This window comes from Girardinichthys multiradiatus, chromosome 2, assembly GCF_021462225.1.
Source record: "Girardinichthys multiradiatus isolate DD_20200921_A chromosome 2, DD_fGirMul_XY1, whole genome shotgun sequence".
Taxonomy (NCBI): Eukaryota; Metazoa; Chordata; class Actinopteri; order Cyprinodontiformes; family Goodeidae; genus Girardinichthys; species Girardinichthys multiradiatus.
Window position 1 is genome coordinate 23,662,177 of NC_061795.1, and position 21,021 is coordinate 23,683,197.

The 21,021-nt window shown below is 41.2% G+C and overlaps 1 protein-coding gene across 1 annotated transcript; it reads right to left on the minus strand.

The window, feature by feature from the left end:
• Positions 1-343: 343 nt before the first annotated feature.
• On the minus strand, positions 344-18,916 carry slc17a6a (solute carrier family 17 member 6a). The gene is made up of 12 exons (XM_047387318.1): positions 18,341-18,916; positions 16,965-17,220; positions 16,545-16,663; positions 13,741-13,855; positions 11,854-11,941; positions 11,552-11,638; positions 11,192-11,334; positions 10,948-11,097; positions 8,686-8,818; positions 8,489-8,599; positions 8,268-8,395; positions 344-2,161 (listed from the first exon to the last, which is right to left on the minus strand). The coding sequence occupies exons 1-12, from the start codon at positions 18,421-18,423 to the stop codon at positions 1,832-1,834; spliced, it is 1,743 nt and encodes a 580-aa protein (XP_047243274.1). The 5' UTR covers positions 18,424-18,916; the 3' UTR covers positions 344-1,831.
• Between the last annotated feature and the right edge of the window lie 2,105 nt (positions 18,917-21,021).

The window sequence follows — 21,021 nt, forward strand, 5'->3', positions numbered from 1 at the left end:
AATTCTTATCACTGTCTGGTGTTTTTTTTCCAGAAGGACTTGAGCTGTGGCTGAGGATCACACCAACATGACACCTTGGGAGCTGCTGTTTCACTGCACACCAAAGCCAGAATTTGGTGCAGAGATAATACTCTTTATTCTAGAGATGTTAAGCCCACTTGCTTTAAAAAATTACTGCTCCTGCAAGGCTACTGAGTCCAGTAATATGTCCTGGCCTCCAGAGACATCTGATATTGATTTACTAATGAGAAACATAGAAAAGGCAGGAGACACTTACACAAGGTTAATTAGTGAAACAGATTGTCTTCAAACTGTGCAGAATACAGTAAATCACCAAAACACATCACTAAATATCACTTTTATGTTATTTGTTTTATAAAATATGAGTATTTTTATAACACTTTTTTAGATTCCAACATACATCTTCATTAAACACAACAATAGAGGCCAATAAAATCACATTTTTTTGTTTACATAAACTCCAGGCACAAAGCCATAGTAGCATCTTTTGGTCATCTTAAACATTCTTAAATATTCATATATTTTTAACATCTCTTGCAGGTTTCGTTAAGCAAAAAAAAATAAAGAAGTGTCTTAACAGCAAATTAAGTTAAGTGGAAGAGCCATCTAATAGTTCATGTGGTCCACCCAATTGTCACAACATCAATGTGTCACTAAAAGTACATGTGGTGGCCACAACAACAACCAAGGAACATCAAGAGATCACAAACAAGTCAGCTGTTTGCATGTAGCACTGCATTTCTCATGTGTCAAAATGCGACATCATCATCTGCATAAAGAGCAATAAAGCTGGCTTCTCCAGACAATGAACACTTGCTAAAACGCACACCTTTTTGTTGATCATCACGTGACTCCAAAGGAAGTACAGTTACATACGGCAAGCTTGTGTTACTTTACAGAACACAATGTGATGGTTGGTACACAGAATTTATTGCATTGCACACCAAACATCAAGAAACATCTTTTTCTGAGCAGTTGCCTTTTTATTTGTCTCTCATCACAGCCTGATTATGAGAACACATCTCATTATTCATAATGGCATCAGACACCCACCTAAAGCAAAGCAGTTGGCTAAACGAGGACTATTTGTGACTGAAGCATCTGAAACATTGATCTGAGCAAATTCATGCAACAAACACACACTAAAACTGTACGATTCAGCTTCACTCACACTTATTTTTGTCTTATAATATATTGTAGGCCTCACTGGAGAAGATGAAGACCTTTTTTGCAAGCAGACATCTCCCTGAGGAGGTACTGTCCATGAAAAATATGGCCTTTTTATATATTTAATGTTAACACAGATCAATGACCCAAAATCCACAATAGTCTCACAGAAACAGTATACAGATATATATGTATATATATATATATATATATATATTTTTTTTTTTATATATATATATATATATATATATATATACAGTACATAAAACACATTTGAACATATATAGAACTTTAGAACACATAGTTTCAGTGCAATCAGAGTAGTATTTAAGAGAAAGATCCTATGTGATGGTCGTCTGGCTCATGTTGTTCAAGTAGATCAATGAGGTTTGGGTGCCTAGCAAACACCTGCAGCTTGCTTCGCAACTGCTTTCCATATGTTCAGTGAAGCCCTACGATATGCACGTATGAAAAAACAATAATCTAATGAAGATTTTTCTCATTTGCATTAAACTATTTCTTTACTTTTCATCTCAAACTACTTGAACACACAAAATGGGTTTAGATATCTGATACAATGCTTGTTTGTGCAATCAGTGATGGCGTGCCTGTTTTTTAGGCAGGCCCACAATAGCTGTATGGTTTAAGAGTAGCCACGCTGAGAGTACATCTTTCCTGCTGGCTCCTGAACATATTCCTCCGTCTTGTCCCAGTCCTGCACCCAGCCTCCGTTGAGCTGTGCTGTTGCCCCATAGCTCTTAGCCGGGCCGCCCATCGCGCCGTAGGTCTGCGTAATGTCGCCCGTCTCCTCGGCCAGCTCGTCCTCGTCCACGAAGCCGCACTTCTCCTCACTGGTTTCCTCAGGGTCGGCCCATGGCTGCTTTTCCCCAGATGCAAAGATCCCATAAAACACCACACCTCCGTAATGCACAAGGGAGGCGATGAGGAAGACGTACTGCCACTCTTCACGGGTCTGGAGCCATAAAGAGATGGATATACACCGAATTTTTGTAAGGGTCATGACAGCATCCCATATCTTGAGTTGGTAATATTTGCTCAGTCTGCCTTGCAAAAGTTCTCCAAATCTGTCAGAATGATTCATTTGGTTCTGGTCAGCCATTTCAGAACTTTAATTTTACTCTCATTAACTGGTACTATTGTAAAGTAAGATCGAGTCATTCTTCTGTTGATTTGGATTTATACTTGGGCTCTCTGTGATGCTGAAAAATAAAATCTATCTATATTTATCTCAAGCTTTATAGCAGACAGCTAATGGTCGTTGGTCAAAACTGATAGATATTTGGAAGTGTTTATAGTATTTATAATTTTATCCACCTTTAAAATGTCATATCTATTTAAGTAAAACTAAGCCCAAAGCATGATGCTGCCACTACCATCTTTCAATATGGATATGGTGTTCTTTTGTTGATGCTCAGAGTTGTTTTTGTGCCAAATAAGGTCAATGCAACTGTAGCACAAAGGTTCAAGTTTGTTACAACCCTACCCCTTATTCTAGATCTATGGAGAATGCAGGAGATTGCCGTCACATGTAGAACAGAACCAGTAAAAAAAATTCTTCCATCTCCTTTATTGTTGCTGTTATCCTCTTTGCAGCCTCCCTGCACAGTTTCTGCCTCTTCTTTTATTTCAGTTTTGAAGAACTGTCCAATTTTTTAAATTGTCTCTGTTGTGCCATATTGCTGATTGGTTTTACCGTGCAGTGGTATCAATATAATGCTCTTCTAACTTTTGCTATTGTACAGTAAGTTATTTTGTAACATCTTAGCACACTATGGCTTTAGCTAAAGGATGTAAATGAGCAAAGTTCAGGAAGTCCTACTGGGGATGGCTGAGCTTTATATCAATTTGATTAGATTCACTGTATTTTATGTTCGGTGTAAAGAAGACTGAATACTGAAACTGAATCAAATACTACTTTAACAAAGTTTTAGTTTAAGAGTGTTCACACTGATGCAGCAAGGGTATAGCGGCTTTTCATTTAGGATATTTGTTTTCCTATAACACATTTGTTTGAATTATACAGGTTATATGTCACAGTATATGTTGAAAAGGTTTTGAGATAATTTAGAAATCTCTCATTCATTTAATCACAAAAATCTTGCATTTAATAGAGGTGTGAACGCTTTTGAGAGCAAAATATATCTAGATAGTTATATGTCTTGCTAGCCAAGAAATAATATTAACATTAAACATTATATCACCAGATTATACTTCTTTAAATACTAATGGTAACATGTTAGTAGAGTGGCGCCCTTTACTCATAGTAAATGTTGACTTTAATATTTCTATTTTCCTATTTGGATGAAGATCAGGATACTTTATTGCTTCTTTGTTTGAGGGGTACAGGTACAATTTAAACAATTTCTGCAACTTGTTCTAAATCTATCCAAACTCTTCATAATGGTTTTATAACCAGTTCCAGGTTGATCAGCGTCACAGTTTTTTCTGAGGCCGTACATTCTCCCTTTTCTTCATAGTTTTGTGATAAACACTTCAATAAATATATCATCTCAACTACAAAAACATTGTCTTCAATTATGCCATTAAAAGAACAGTTGATTCCAATTTTTTTTTTTGCTTCCTTTGTAACTATTTATAAATATAAGATTATTCTTGTTCATTAATAGATTCTGGAGTATGATCAAGGTCAGAAGATTATTCTAGCCTGAGAAAAAGGTCATGCTTGAGAATGAAATAAATTAGGGGCTTTTTTTATGCAGAGAATCTTTGTGATATTTTTATTAAGATTATCAATAAAATTGTGATTATTACTGTTTTCGAAACAGCCACATTTAAAGGGGACATATAATGCTTTTAAATCCTTCCTTTTCACATTTAAATCATTCAGTTGTGGTCTATATAAAGTGGAACTGCAATGCTTTGGTCTGAACTCCTTGTTATTGTAGCTCCACAGGCTCCTCTTTTACCTCTTCTAAGGTGCGTCTGAGAGCAACTCACTTTGGTGCGGTCTCTTTAAATGCTATTGAGACACAATTCACACCCTGCCTCCTCAAGGTCAAAGAGCAACGCCAGTTTGGCCATTTTTGTAATTTGATAACAATTATCTAGCTCGCTGGGGGGGAAGGAGCCTGAGCTTGTGCGGGAGGTTGAGAGATATCGACTAGAAATAGTCGGGCTCGCCTCCACGCACAGCGTGGGCTGTGGAACCCATCTCCTTGAGAGGGGTTGGACTCTGTTCTACTCTGGAGTGGCCCACGGGGAGAGGCAGCGGGCTGGTGTGGGTTTGCTTGTTGCCCCCCAGCACAGCCGTCTCGTGTTGGGGTTTACCCCAGTGGATGAGAGGGTCGTATCCCTGCGCCTTCGGGTTGGGGAGAGGTCTCTGACTATCATTTCAGCCTACGGGCCGAGTGGCAGTGCAGAGTACCCGGCCTTCTTGGCGTCCCTGTCGGAGGTGCTGGATAGTGCCCCTCCCGGGGACTACATTATTCTGCTGGGGGACTTCAACGCCCATGTGGGGAACGACAGTGACACCTGGAGAGGCGTGATTGGGAGGAATGGCCTCCCCGATCTCAATCCGAGTGGTGTTTTGTTATTGGACTTCTGTGCTAGTCACGGATTGTCCATAACGAACACCCTGTTCAAACATAAGGGTGTCCATCAGTGCACTTGGCACCAGGACACCCTAGGCAGGAGGTCGATGATCGACTTTGTTGTCGTATCATCAGACCTTCGGCCGCATGTTTTGGACACTCGGGTGAAGAGAGGGGCTGAGCTGTCCACTGATCATCACCTGGTGGTGAGTTGGATCCGCTGGAGGAGGAGAAAGCCAGACAGACTTGGCAGGCCCAAGCGCATAGTGAGGGTCTGCTGGGAATGCCTGGTGGAGCCCTCGGCCAGGGATGTATTCAACTCCCACCTCCGGGAGAGCTTCGACCGGATCCCGGGGGATGTTGGAGACATAGACTCAGAGTGGACCATGTTCTCCGCATCTATTGTCGATGCTGCTGCCCGTAGCTGTGGCCGTAAGGTCTGCGGTGCCTGTCGCGGCGGCAATCCCAGAACCCGGTGGTGGACACCGGCAGTAAGGGATGCTGTTAAGCTGAAGAAGGAGTCCTATCGGCTGTGGTTGGCTTGTGGGACTCCTGAGGCGGCTGACGGGTACCGTGAGGCCAAGCGTGCTGCGGCCTGGGCTGTGGCAGAGGCAAAAACTCGGGCCTGGGAAGAGTTCGGTGAGGCCATGGAGAAGGACTACCGGTTGGCCTCGAAGCGATTCTGGCAAACCGTCCGTCGCCTCAGGAGGGGGAAGCAGTGCTTCGCCAACACTGTTTATAGAGGGGGTGGGAGACTGCTGACCTCGACTGAGGAAATTATCGGGTGGTGGAAGGAGTACTTCGAGGATCTCCTCAATCCTGCCATCACGCATTCCGTGGTGGAAACAGAGGCTGGGGACTCGGGGTTGGACTCTTTCATCACCCAGGCTGAAGTCACTGAGGTGGTTAACAAGCTCCGCGGTGGCAAGGCTTCGGGGGTGGATGAGATCCGCCCTGAGTACCTCAAGTCTCTGGATGTTGTAGGGCTGTCATGGTTGACACGTCTCTTCAACATTGCGTGGCGGTCGGGGACAGTGCCTCTGGACTGGCAGACTGGGGTGGTGGTCCCTCTTCATAAGAAGGGGGACCGGAGGGTGTGTTCCAACTACAGGGGAATCACACTCCTCAGCCTCCCTGGTAAGGCCTACGCCAGGGTATTGGAGAGGAGAGTCCGACCGATAGTCGAACCTCGGCTTCAGGAGGAGCAGTGTGGTTTTCGTCCCGGCCGTGGAACACTGGACCAGCTCTATACCCTCTACAGGGTGCTCGAGGGTTCATGGGAGTTTGCCCAACCGGTTCACATGTGTTTTGTGGACCTGGAGAAGGCATTCGACTGTGTCCCTCGTGATGCCCTGTGGGGGGTGCTCCAGGAGTATGGAATCGGGGGCCCTTTACTAGGGGCCATCCGGTCCCTGTACGAGCGGAGCAGGAGTTTGGTCCGCATTGCCGGCACTAAGTCGGACCTGTTCCCAGTGCATGTTGGACTCCGGCAGGGCTGCCCTTTGTCACCGGTCCTGTTCATAACTTTTATGGACAGGATTTCTAGACGCAGCCAAGGGTCGGAGGGGGTCGGGTTTGGGGACCAGTGGATTTCGTCTCTTCTTTTTGCAGATGACGTGGTCCTGCTGGCCCCCTCTAGCCAAGACCTACAGCATGCGCCGTGGTGGTTCGCAGCCGAGTGTGAAGCGGCTGGGATGAGGATCAGCCCCTCCAAGTCTGAAGCCATGGTACTCGACCGGAAAAGGGTGGCTTGTCCTCTTCAGGTTGGAGGGGAGTTCCTGACTCAAGTGGAGGAGTTTAAGTATCTCGGGGTCTTGTTCACGAGTGAGGGAAGAATGGAGCGGGAGATCGACAGACGGATCGGTGCGGCTGCCACAGTAATGGGGGCGCTGTGCCGGTCCGTTGTGGTGAAGAGAGAGCTGAGCCGAAAAGCAAAGCTCTCAATTTACTGGTCGGTCTACGTTCCTACCCTCACCTATGGCCATGAACTTTGGGTGATGACCGAAAGAACAAGATACCGGATACAAGCGGCTGAAATGAGCTTCCTCCGTAGGGTGGCCGGGCACTCCCTTAGAGATAGGGTGAGGAGCTCGGCCATCTGGGAGGGGCTCGGAGTAGAGCCGCTGCTCCTCCACATCGAGAGGAGCCAGTTGAGGTGGCTCGGGCATCTATACCGGATGCCTCCTGGACGCCTTCCTCGGGAGGTGTTCCAGGCACGTCCCACCGGGAGGAGGCCCAGGGGACGGCCCAGGACACGCTGGAGGGACTATGTCTCTCGGCTGGCCTGGGAACGCCTTGGGCTCCCCCTGGAGGAACTGGAGGAGGTGTCTGGAGAGAGGGACGTCTGGGCGTCTCTGTTGAGTCTGCTGCCCCCGCGACCCGGTCCCGGATAAGCGGAAGACGACGAGTACGAGTACGAGTACGAGTATCTAGCTCCACAGAAACAAGACAAAAATGGCAAAACAATGCAAAACTGTTTATATAACAATACTGTTCAAAACACGCAGTACGGTTCTGTCCTCGAGCTAAAAGCAGCAGACAGTACTAACATGAGCAGAAGGCACGATGCTACTGCTATTAAAACAACGGGCAGGACGTCATATCAACACACAATAAATTTATGTCTAAAATAAGGTTTGTTGTCATTTTAGCGTTATTTCCACCTCACTGCTTTGCTACGTCTGTTGTTTCCATAGACAGAAGGAACTGACCCCTTAATCAGTTGAAATCTTTCTACAAATCCTTATTGATACTGGTAGAGGTTGCTGAAGAACTCATCCTTGAAGTAGGCAAAAGGAATTTCACCACTGATGTGGGAAGATTTCCATGAAAAATAACATTTAACCTGGCACTTTGAAGAGGTTTTATGCTGGAGGATGGTGTAATGAATTGTGTAGGTTAATACACTCAACAACTGAATCGAACTTATCTTCTTGTAGCGTAGGCATGCTTGAGCTTGGACTACAAAATCGCAGCGAGAAATTAATATGGCGGATATGCGAAACTGATCAGCCGGAACACCCCAGCCCATGACCTCGTTTAGCTGTTAGGCAGCAAATACTGTGACGTAACAGTTGGAAAAAACGTAACAGATGATAGAGGAAACTGAACGGAGTAAAAATTACAACCCAAACAGAATATAAAGAAATCTCCACAACACCTGGAGAGACTAAATTAAGCCTTTCTGTACTCCTACAGACTCCAAGTGCACAAAAAATGTATTTAAAGACTAAAATAGTGAATTTTGCATGACATGTCGCCTTTAATACATTATCATAAAGAACATGGTATTTTAAATGTAAGATGTCAAAACTTTGTCTCAGAAGTGTTATTTGTGATTGCTTTAAAATATCCCATTAACCCTTCTTTTCCTGTTTGTACATCTCATTGTCCTTAAAAATAATACGTAATCAATCTTTGGAGCTAAAAAATAAATCCCACTGTTTGTTTTCGGAGGCTTAAAAGATCATTTTATATTATATAAGCATTCCTATGAGAAAGACTCACCTTGTGCTTTGTCATTGCTCCTACAATGAGTGGGCAGACCATGCCTGACAGGGTTCCCACACCATTAGAAATGCCCATGAGGATGCTGGCATAGCGAGGAGCGATGTCTAGATGGTTCACATTAAACCCTGCAAAGACAGTAACAAGTTTGACCTTTGTGGGCTTAAATACATTTCAGAAATAATCTGAAAAAAAAACAAAACAGTTATTTAATGTTTTACCTGATATTGCAAATCCACTAAAGCCCACTGCCAGCACCAGGAAGGAGATGGCCACCCCTTTACTGTGAGAGTATCCAACCACTAATAGGAGAGTTGCCTCCATACCAAACCCTGAAAGAAACAGGACAACAGTTCACTGAGTAGAAAGACTCTAATAACATTAAAATGGAAAGACAGGAGTCGGAGTAAAGTCTCACCTCCACAGTTCATTATTTTACGAACAGTAGTGGTGGACATGATGTTGTGGGTTCGCAGATAGTCCGCTAACTGGCCTCCTAAAGGCACAATGATGGTCATGACCAGGTGAGGGAGAGCCGACAGCGCTCCAACCTGAAAACCAATCAAGTAATTTTATGAGGCAGATGTGACAGCCAGAAAAAAAACATCATAACTGTGTCAGAACAAATACGCTTCTGCATTTCAATCTCTGACTCGCAGATGCAACAATTCACCCGAGTAATGGTGGATTCTCACTCTGATCCTAAATTACACTTGACAGGGTAACATGAGTCCTGATTTACCCTCTCAATGAAGGGCAAAGATCAGGGTGCCTTGAGATTACCTGGACTCGATTGTCTGGATTGTGTTTTTTCATCTAGGAATGAAACAAAGTACAAAACTGCAACCATATTTTAGAGCAAGTAGTCGCAAAACAGCCTATTTAAATGATTTATTTTGTTTACTTTCAAGATGAGTCACATGTTCTAAAACTAATAATAAAATTTGCTGTCCCTTGAAAATAACTCAATGCACAGATCATTAATGTCTTAACAGTTGACAACAAAAGTGAGTACACCCCTAAGTAAAAAAAGGCAAAATGTGCCCAATTAGCCATTTCCGCTCCCTGTTGTCATTAGTGTTACAAGGTCTCAGGTGTGAATGGGGAGCATTTGTGTTAAATCTGGTGTTATCGCTCTCACACTCATACTGGAGGTTCAACATGGTTCCTCATGGCAAATAACTCTCTGAAGATCTGAAAACAAATGTTGCTCTACATATAGATGGCCAAGGCTATAAGAAAGTTGCCAACAACCTAAAACTGAGCTGCAGCACAGTAGCCAAGACCATACAGCGGTTCGACAGGACAGGTTCCTCTCCGAACAGGCAGCAGCATGGTTGACCAAAGAAGTAGAGTGCATGTGCTCAGCACCATATCCAGAGGTAGTCTTTTGAAAACAGACGTATGGGTGCTCCCAGCATTGCTGCAGAGGTCAAAGGGATGGGGGGTCAGCCTTTCAGTGCTCAGACCATACACCGCACCCTGCATCAAACTGGCCTGCAAGGCTGTTGTCCCAGAAGGAGAAATCTTCTTAGGATGATGCACGAGAAAGCTCACAAACAGTTTTCTGAAAACAGGCAGACTAAGGACTTGGATTACTGGAGCCATGTCTAGTGGTTTGATAAGACCAAGATATTCTTATTAGGATCAGTGGTGTCAAGTGTGTGTGACCAACTAGTAAAGTGAGGCATTTTAAGTGGGAAGAAAATCAGATGAGAAAGAATTGTGGGGAATGTAGTATAGATTACATGCAATGTCTCCATTTTGGCCCTATCCTTGTTTAATAAATAATGTGGAATCTGCTATGTTTGTGCACACTTCGGCCTAAATTTAGACAGTCACAGAACCTAGTACAGACCAGATCATATTTCCTTAAATGTGAAACCCCAACATGTAGCTTTTTCCATTATACTGTCTCATGCACTTTCTTCAACTGTTCACAACCAAAGACTAAGGAGATAGAAGGTCTTCCTGAGAAAGGAAACACAAAGACAAGTCCCTATAAATACTCAATAACAATAACAAAAAGAGGAATTAAACTAAATTAGGAATAATTATGTTTTATGGCTTATACTGAACACACGTGCTCCCAATGAGGCCTGGGGGCTAGGCCGACCACCTGCATGCACCAATCACTTCCTCAAAACCCTTATTACTTTTAGAAGAGCTTTCATCGATGTCAAACACATCGGCTAACTTCAGTCCATGCTGGGATCTAATGAGCCTCGGGGTCATTTAGCAAGCCAAACCTTAGACTGCAGTTCAGTATGAAAATATGTAAAGGATGTAGTCAGTGTACAGTTATTGAGTCTTCATCAAAACCCTGCATTCATTTGCACTTCAATTGTTACACATTCTGTCATGAGATGGAGGCTTTTTCTGTCCTCTGACGGTCCAGCCGGTCAAGGCAGATGGCCTAAGCTTCCCGGGTCTGGTTCTGCTGGTGGTCTCTTTTTATTCTGTTGCCATTTAATTCATAATTTTCATATAAATGTTTGTGAGATATTTTTAAAATTACAATATTTTTGCCCTGGCAATAAATATCAACAGTAGCTTATAGAGATATGAGGGCAGTCATTTAGGTAAGTTCCTAATTTCTCAGAATAAAGGCAAGCTTCTGTTTGTAAGAACCACACTTGTTTTATCAGGCCTAACTATATAAAAGGGAGTTCTTGTTTACCTTGCTGATCTCAAAACCAAAAACTTCTTCAAAATATGCAGGCTGGCTGATGAGGAGCAGGTAAAAAGTCCAGCTTCTGCAGAAATTGGCCACAATGATTGCATAGACAGGCATAGAGGTGAAGAACTTCCTCCAGGGGGTCTTAAATTTCTGCAGAATCAGAACAAACATACATTCAGTTGGAAATGGCCCACACAGAGATGGTGGTTCCAAATGAAGCATTATGAACCGGGTCAGAACTCACTTCTGTTGCACCCATAAACTGGGCACTTTCACCAATGCTCTCCTCAATGTATCGACGCTCCTCTTCGGTGATGGTCGGGTGCTCTGCCGGGCTTTCATATGACACCAGAATCCAGAACATGTACCAAAATATTCCAAAGCAACCTGAACAGGACACAAGACGTTTATATAATTTGCAAACAAAGAAGAGTTGAAAGGGATTTTGCAAAACACAATTTAATGACATCTGATTTTGTCAGGCATTTTAAGTCAAGACATTTTAAACCCATTTAAACATTATTTCAGGAGATTTTTGTCTTTTTTTTTTTTCCCCAGATGTTGCAAAGCCTTAGTAAAACGTTGCAGTAACAGTGATGCTCACCGTACACGTAGAAGACTGAGGACCATCCTGTGTACTGCACCAGGATCCCAGCCAAAGGCATGGCCACCACTGCACCAGCATACGATCCTGAACAAGGCACACTGTCATGAATAAGTAGACTTTGATCCTGCCTGTACAATGTTGTCCATCTGTGTAGGTTGTACACACAACCTAAACATCTTGTGTAATTCTGAACTTGCATTTCAGTCTCTGAGATGATGTCCTGATACAACCTGTTCAACACCAAGGATCCAGATTTGGTTTCAAACAGAAGACAAACAATAAGTGCTTATGTTTTGTACCGCAAAAGGAGAGAGTTGCCAGTCGACTCCTTTCCAGCGGTGGGGCCCATTTACTCCATATCCCATGGCAGGCTGGATAAGTCACTCCCTGCAAAGGGATGAAACAGAAGTCGGATCAGTTTTTTTATGCATCAGTTACAGTGCATTTCAAAGGTTTTCATACCTCTATAACCTTTACACATTTTGTCAAGTTTCAACTGTAACTTCGAATTTTGTAAATTAGGATTATTTGTGACAGACCAACACACTGTAGTGCATGACTGTGAAGTGAAAGGAAGTTATAGAATCTTTTAAAAATACTTAACAAATTGAAATCTTAATTAAAAGTGTGGTGTGCATATGTGTTTGGATCCCTCTTGAGTCAATACTTTGTAGAACCACCTTTTGTTGAAATTACAGCTGCAGCTCTTTTGAGGTACTTTGTGCATCTGAAGACTGACATTTTTGCTCAGGCTCAGTCATATTGGATAGATCACTTTCTCAAATGATTCAGGTTTTGACTTTGACTAGGCCATTCTAACACTTTAATTAGCTTTCATGTAAACCTTTTAATTTTAGCTCTGACTGTATGTTTAGGGTTGTTGTCCTGCTGGAAGGTGTCCAAATCTTTCTGCAGCTTCTAACAGGCTTTCTTTAAAGGATTACTCAGTATTTAGCTCCATCCCTCATCCCATCAACTCTAACCTGCTTCCCTGTCCCTGGTGAAGAAAATCATCCCTACAGCATGATATCGCCACCCCCGTGTTTTATAGAGGGTATGGCGTGTTTATGATGATTTTGCAGTGTTAGTTTTCCTCTATACATTGCTTTTTGCGCATAACCCGATAAGTTCTAAATTTTGGTCTCATCCACATTATTCCACCTAACTGCTGTTGCACCTACATGGCTTGTGGTAAACTACAAACATCTACTTCAACATTATGTGCTCTTTGGTGTTGTACTATCACATACTAAAATGCTGACTAAAAACATTAAAGTTTGTTGTTGTAACGTGACAAAAGGTGAAAAAGTTCAAATTGTATCAATATTTTAGCAAGGCACCGCAGCTAGACTTTTTTGGGCATGTTTTTACACCTTCACTCAATTACTCCCTGAGTGATGCTGTCTCTTCCTATTTTGTGAAAGCCTTACAGAGCAAACTGAAATTAATAACAAACACACTGACATGCATTGGTGCCGACCTTTTTAATAAGGACTAATAGCCCGGTGCAAATTCAAGCCGACTACGCATTTCATGAAAAAAAAAAAATAAACTGAATTGCTCCCATTAAATCTTCATTAAACACTAAGTGGCATACAATCAACTATTGATAGATACAAATTGCTGTGGCTTGCAGTGGGAGACACCCTGAAATGCTAATACCTAATTTGTCGTAATAAGTTGTGGTGTTGAACACAGGCAGTTCGCTATCCCTCAGTGGTCATGAGCAGCAATTGAAATGACAGCATGCAGCTCAACATAATGACAAAAGAGGCTGACCTTCATTGATAGCAGCATATCTCTCTCCCCTGAAATGAAGCCCCTTCTTGAGCTGAGTGAGTCGCCTGCATCAAGTGGTTTTTATCTCTTTTGTTCAGTGTGTTTCCAGCTGTTTCAGTATGGAACACATGAGCCCTGCTATTAAGGGTTTTAATGCTGTTTGTTGATCAATCTATGTACAGTACAATGAATGGAGCTCCATCATAATAGAATCCATTTTAAAGACAAATCCAAACAGAAGGCAATAGGTTTCCAGGTGCATGGAGTGTTTGTGTATAATGTGGCTAAACGCAGAATGTCAGGACAGTTTTATCATGGGGTCACGTAAAGCTTTCATCCTGATAATGAGGCAACAGTTCGTGGAGCTTTAAAGGTCAAAAGGAGATGTGCAAACTGTGTATCAATACCTCCACCAAGCCTTGCAGTATCCTTAAACAAATCACACATCCGTAGTGTGTACGGGCGGCAGAGGGAAGGAACATATTCAGGATGGATGTCAGCACAATGGCAGCACCGAAAACCCTGGACAAAAACAACATAACTAGTTAAAAAACAAAATAAAACCATCATACAGTCTGAACATGTATCAGTTCAACAGCAGTGCATTAGGAACAATGAAATATTCAATTCTGTTGCCACCACACTAAAGAAATAGTGACAGCAAACAGTCCTAACTGCATAATACACACATGTTCACACACATTAGAGGGTTATTCAGTTTCCAAGGAAGATGTGTTTGCAACAGAAGGCATCAGTGTGCTCAGATGAATTGGTATGATCCCTAAACATTTGCATTTTGTTTAGATTTTGCTCATGAAGTCACACAGTGTTGTTCCAATATTTAAATCTAATAGATTCAGTTAATTGCACTTAATTATTAACCTATCAGCATTTTGAGCTCCTGATACATTTTTTAAAAACTATTTTCTTATCTTTTTAGTCACTGATCTCTGTTGCAGATTTGTTCAATTCTTTCAGCTAATAGCTGACTAACCGGTCGTCAGTGAAATAATAATGTGGGCTCCACACCCACTGAAATCATACTACAATCATTGCCTAGAAGCAGATTTCACACAAGGCTTTGGCTGGTGCGGTTGCCATGCATCACAACATAAAGGATTAGACACGGTCATCCCATGGGAGCTCATTAACATGAGGAGGCACGCCTGCTGGGCATGGGGCAAATCCCCAGTTCATCTGCTGGTTTTCTCCAAGTCCAACATTCAAATCAGCGAGGACCATCACATCTTTGTTTTTGGTATATTTTTTAAGTATTAGCCATTAAAATCTGAACTGAAGTTCATGACTGAAGTTGTTGGTCCAGCCATCAGTAGGCTAATTCTCATTTGTTGTGTGATGTTTAGCAGAGAACAGCAAGGCTAAAATGATTTGTTTTATAACTGAATACATCAACTCAGCAAAAATTAGGAACTGCTATAATACATGTGGCTGGAAAGTTTCTCAGTTGGAGCAAGAATTTAAGTTTGTATCCAGCTTCAACCAGTAGCGACAGCGCTAATGCTACAGTCAAATAAGCTAGCAAGCTCAACTTCTTAATGCTTAAATGGCTGTTATCGATTAACAGCACATCCAAACTGTGGTTGTCATTGAAAAGGTTTACATGCTTCCTTGTTAGACTGGATAAAAATATCTGGCTTTAATTTGTTTAGAGACAGCGCTTATTCTAAGGACAACCTGCCAACAAACTAAGTTTATTAATCCAGAGGCAGCTGCTACCAATCAGCAGCATATATTAGCTGTGATTTTTAGAGAAAAGGTTTATTACATCTTGTTAGAGAACATTTGAAAGCTTGTATTGAGCTCTGACTAGTTTAGCAACTATGCTAATGCTAATGCCAATATCAAACAAACTTGCTAACAAGCCAAACTTCTTTTTTTTTAAAGATTTTTTTTGCAGCACTAGTGGCCTTTATTTTTTTCATATTTTTTGACAGTAAGTAGACAGGAAACGGGGGCAAAGAGAGGGAAAGAAATGTACTGAGGTCTGAAGCTTCAGTAAATGTGCCGCGCGCTAATATAACGAGAATACAATCATAATATTACGGGAATAAAGTCGTAATATTACGAGAATAAAGTCATAGGCGAATGTAACGAGAATAAAATGGTAATATTACAAAAACAAGGTCATAATATTATGAGAATAAAGTCGTGAGCTAATATAGCGAGAATAAAATTGTAATGTTACGAGAATAAGGTCATTCATTACGAGAAATAAAGTACCGACAGCTCCTCTTCTGCAAAACAAGCAATTTCTTCCAAGTCTTACAAGAAACACTTGTGGTTCTTTCTTTGAAACAGACACAATCATTTACACAATTGTTTCAAAGTTCTGATACTGATAAATGTTTGATGCTAATGTGCTAAATGATTAAGAATGCCCGTATTTCTGAAACCGATGCCAAAGTATAACTTTACAAGATGGTCAACATTCCTCATTTTAAAGCATGGGAGACTGCACTTTTTTATAAGCGTTCTCATAATAATTATGACTTTATTCTTGTGATTTCAAAAAACAAAAATTATCTGGCAAGCCTGGCTCTAATACCCCATTGTATTTAACAATTACGCTAATACTAAAGTCAAACTTGCTAGCAAGCTAAACTTTTAAACCCTGAGGAAGACATTTTCAATGAATGATAAATGTTAGGAAAAAGGTTTTAATTCCTTCTTCTAAGAACAACAGTAGAACATTTGTAATCCACTTCAGCTTTAGTGCTAATGCTGAAGTCAAATTTGCAAGCTAGCTGTAGGCCTACTTCCTCTCCAATAAGCGACACATTTTAGCAGTGACAATCAGGAACAAGGTTAAGATGCCACTTCATTAGATTCTATTTTAAAAGATTATTGCTATTTCAGGAATGTTTCATGCCTTTATCACAAATGTTGCCAATATTTTTCTTAAAGTTTAGAACAAAACTTCATAATTAGCTGTATTGTAAATAATTTAGTTGAGTAACACATTTTATAGTTTGCTTGGAATTTAATTTATTTAGGTACCATTTATTTATTAAATTTACATATATTCTGCGCAGAAATATTTATTGAAATCTCCCCCCCCAAATACTTGTGCAACTTGTTAATTTGTTAGGTTAAATGCATACATTTCCTTTTTTAGTGCACATTTAAAATGAAAGCTGCCACTTGTAAGAAACTGTTGCCTGATTGTGAAAATCATGCGTGCTTTCTCTACCTGTTTGCAGCCAGTCTGGAACAAATATAGCCTCCTGGAATCTGAGTTACTATGTAGCCCCAAAAGAAAGAGCCATGGATCATTCCCACTGTCTCTGGGTCCCAGTTGAATTGTGCTTTCTTGAAAAATAAAGACAAAAATATAGAAAATTTTCAGAATTCGTTTTGTATATTTTAAAACTTTTATTTTAGAAGATTGAAAAAGACAAAAAATAGACCAAACGGGATGAAAACAAAAAACGTCAAAACAAACATTTCTCTAATTCGTCTTTTTCTGCATATATACCTGTAACCACACAAAAAAAAAAAAAAGGCATAACTAAAATAAAATAATCGGTCTACAGGCTGTGACCCCCATAACCTATCAGACAAGAAGCTGGGTGGAGGGGGTCCTTGGTGTGGAGGAGGGCGGGGTTTGCACCTCTTTGATGATGATCTTGCCGTTCTGATGAATCGTGCTGTTGTTCACCATGCTCACGATGGCCACACCCAAGTTACAGCGGATACCGAAGGAGATGCAGAAGCCGAGCCCGCTCAGCATGGCGATGATGTATCTGCGCGGAAGCCCGAAGCAGGTGCAGTCACACAGGGGAGCCTTGCGCTCCTGGTCCCCCCTGGGTCTCCCATCCTCCGTCAGCTCGATGGCCTCACCTGTTTGCTGCTTCTTCTCGAGCCTCCTGCACCACAATGAGATTATATCACAGCATGAACTTGTTTCAGGTTTCACATGCTGTATGCATGCAGGCGTTTAATCATACACAAGATAAAGGCAATTTATTTTATTACTAGATGATCGGTATTTGGTATTTAAAACCAGTTGTGTTCTCTTATGGAGAAAACGGAAATTAAAACCTACAACTATCTTTAATGCTTTTTAATTCTCGGCTTTCCGTCGAAGAAAGCAAGCTTCCCCTTAAATTGTTTACGTTAAATCAAAATGTTCTTTTCATGCTGTAAGGAAAAAAAAACATACCTTCATACCGCAATGCAGCAGCATTATCATCACCTTGGTTTGGAGATCATATGAACCTTTTTTTATTTTTAATTACTACCTAGTACTTGTTGTAATTCTGCTTTTACTCACATTGAATTCCTTAACAGAAAATCTGAGATGTAATTTCGGACCCGATTAAATGTCAAGGCCTCATTCGGTAAACTGGGCCTTTTCCCCAGGAATGAGTCACGTTTCTGCGCTGCAGCTTTACATTCAACAACTGGATCTTGTTTAGACATGAAAAACGAAGAGATGAGATCTGCGCAGGGAACAAAATGTTTTATTCAAATTTTAAAAGAAAGAAAAACAAAGTAGCCCCGCAAAAACTGCTTTTTTTGTTTTTATTCGAAGGCACAAAATATTTCGATCAGTTTTTAAAAAGAAAAAATGTATGCTACATAAATATGTAAGCATCTAAAACAATCTGTTCTCCCGGCTTTCCTGAGGAACATGGAGATATCTTAATGTTTGTAATGATGTTCATCGATCTGAAACTATTACAGGCGGGTCCGTGGGTACTACAGAAATCTCCAGGACCTGGTGTCACGACTCGTTCTGTTTCATTAATTATTAAAAACACCCCCAGCTGCTGGTGGAGGGCGACCATCCTCCTGGGAAATAATCTGATCCTTAAATATTCGGGCCACACGACTCTTCTGTCACTGTTCCACGGTGATCCACCCAATTACGAAGATTTAGGAACGATTTGGACTTATGTGGGGATCATTTTGGGGAGTTTTTTTTTTTTTTTAAAGACCATCAGAAATGATGTGAAATAAAATCAAATCACTTATTTCTCTTACCTGTACAGTTTCCCCAGGGCCTTTCCTGCAATCTGTTTAACCCCCTCTTTGATGGGGAATGCCTTCTCCTTCCCTGGTTCCATTTCCAAGTTGTCTTTTCAAAATTAAATCCTAAAACACTATAATAAAATGGAGTGCAGCATAAAAGAGCATATTGTTAAGATGTTATTCCAAATATTGCGCTTCTTTCTTCGTGTGTAGAAAACGCCTCGATGTCCTGAAAAAAGGAGCTGTGAAAAAAATGGAGAAACAGGAGGAACAACGTACGCTCAGCCAGAAAGAGAGGGATTCACAATCATCAAACAGCAGTCAGATAAATCCTCTTGCGCCTTGCGCGATTTTAATCCGTGAGGTGCCATTTTAAAAGATACTGTCAGCGATTAAAAACAAGAACAAGATTATTGTCTCAGATGTGATGAGGGGATGATTTCCGGTCCTATCTGAGGTGAAGATCTCCAGCGTGGCAGCAGCCGGAGGAGCTCTCGGCATCACTGAGGAGCACGAAGCGCGTCTACCTGTCAGCAGCTCCTCCCTCCTCCGCTCCCAGGCTCCGCTCCTCTAATTCAATTATACAAATTCAAACCCTGTCAGCGGGAACAAGCGGCGGCTGATCGACCGCTGTCCTTTATTCATATCTAACTGAAGTGGAAGTGATTTTAGGAGGATGAGCACTAAATGAGTCCACTTTCACCTGCATGGTGCCAGTTAGCTCAATCTGTGAATTTACAAATATTTAAAATAGAAATGAAATACATTTCTGTGTGGTCAATTAGTCCTTTGTTGTTAGATAAATTCCTGACAATGCATCTTATTTGCCTTTCTGTCAATGCCAGACATCTTTTGGTGGAAGCAGTGTGATGGTATGGGGCGATCTGAATGCAGATGGATATCTAGATGGGATTCTGGAACCAGCTGCAATCCCAAACTGAACCCTGTCCTCCAGGATGACTCAGCTTCAGAGATCAAGGTTTATTACACAGGTGTTTGTGAAAGAGTCAACACCACCACACTCTCTGACTTGTGACAAATGCTGGTTGAGGAATGGCACCAACCCACAGCAGTGTGTGACCTATCGGATGAACAGCATAACAAGGAGTCTGGCTGCTGACATAAGTGTTCTTAATTTTTATGCGAAGTATAAATGAATGTATTTGTAGATTTGTACATCGACTGGCTAATGGTGTTAAGCCTGGTATCGCATTTGAAGCCCCCTACTCAGAGCTAAACTACAGGCCACTTTCAAAATTTTTAAAGAAAAGTGAACAGTATTCGACTATCTCGGTTTCAATATCCACAACAACTGGACTGGTAGAACGTGAACGGGATTATTCTACAATAAACAGATTCTTAACACAATTGAAGATGTATGACCTTTATTCTATTTGTGAAAACAAAAGTATATATATATATATGTTGCAAATGCACCTTTTTATTATATAGGTGTATATTGTACATTGTAAATTTTAAATTGTAAATTTGTATATTCTGTAATGCAAAAACAGAACAAAAGAGCAAAGTGTACCAAATTCCTTGTTTGTATGTACGAACTTGGCAATAAAGCTGATTCTGATAAAAAAAAAAAAGTCCAAACTTCAAAGTTGCGTCTATTCCTCCGTTTTAGCAAGCAGCAACCAAAGATCAATCCCCCATTTCTTTCTGCTGCTTCTCCTGTAAAAACCATAAGCCTGCCCCAGTGCATGCTTGTCCTATCCCTGTTCCTACAAATTATTAATAAAAGTAGTAGTAGATAAACCCAAAAGATAACCTAACCCTAAAACAAAATATAAAAAATCTATAGTAGTAAAATATGAATGCTGCAACAAGTGAACAACTGAATTTATTAAGCAGTAGTGGCATTACATTATGACTCTAACAACATCAATTCTACCTTGCATGTTTTACACAGTACACTTGTCAGTTTGTTTGCCTCTTAAATACATTTACATGTTATGTTGACAGATTGTATTTTATCATTTAAATGTGCTATTTTGGAAATGACAGAGTGAGTTTAAGAGCTAACTTGTTCTCAATAAACCAAAACAAGGTGTGATCTATACTGTACGAGTGGCTCTTGGGGGCCCTCTGTTGCCCTAAGGGCTCTATGCAGTGGCTTAGTTTAATTGTGCCTCAGGCTGGCTCTGCCCATGAAACACCCTCAGAGAAATGAGAGTATATCCAAAAGCTGGACCACATACAGACATTATGTGTAATTTTTGGGAGAAGGGGTTGGATAATAATTATTATAAATAAATATAATTATAAATAATTTACAGCTAATTTTCTACAATTAATGATTTATGAAATTTAACTAATTTTACAAATGGCTTACCATACATATCAAGCAACGAATAATTGACTATTACCTTATTGTCTATAAATCCACATAATTTGGTAATCCCTCACAGCCCTCAGAGTTGGACAAGAGTTCTCCCCTTGTCTTTGTTACATTGACCTCTGTACACCAATCCAAACAGCCCTGCCAGCATTAGGTGGTGTAAAAACACACCCAATAGTGTGAACCAACACTGAATATGTATCGTTTTTTTTTCGCTAACCATCTGTTCTGAAGGTCTGTAGAGGTGGTTCCCAAAACCGGAGTGGGTTCCCCACTGCTGAGGGTCCTAAGTTCTCCGTGAATCACTTAAAAATATGTTCAGCTGCTGAAAGCCTTTTGTTATGAC

Excerpts from the sequence above, each read along its gene's own strand:
- slc17a6a (XM_047387318.1), bottom strand. The coding sequence starts at position 18,423 with ATGGAACCAGGGAAGGAGAAGGCATTCCCCATCAAAGAGGGGGTTAAA. Across the intron at positions 11,639-11,853 it reads GGCAACTCTCTCCTTTTGCG|GATCGTATGCTGGTGCAGTG; the intron begins GTACAAAACATA and ends TGCCTTGTTCAG. Across the intron at positions 8,396-8,488 it reads TAGTGGATTTGCAATATCAG|GGTTTAATGTGAACCATCTA; the intron begins GTAAAACATTAA and ends CTGTCTTTGCAG.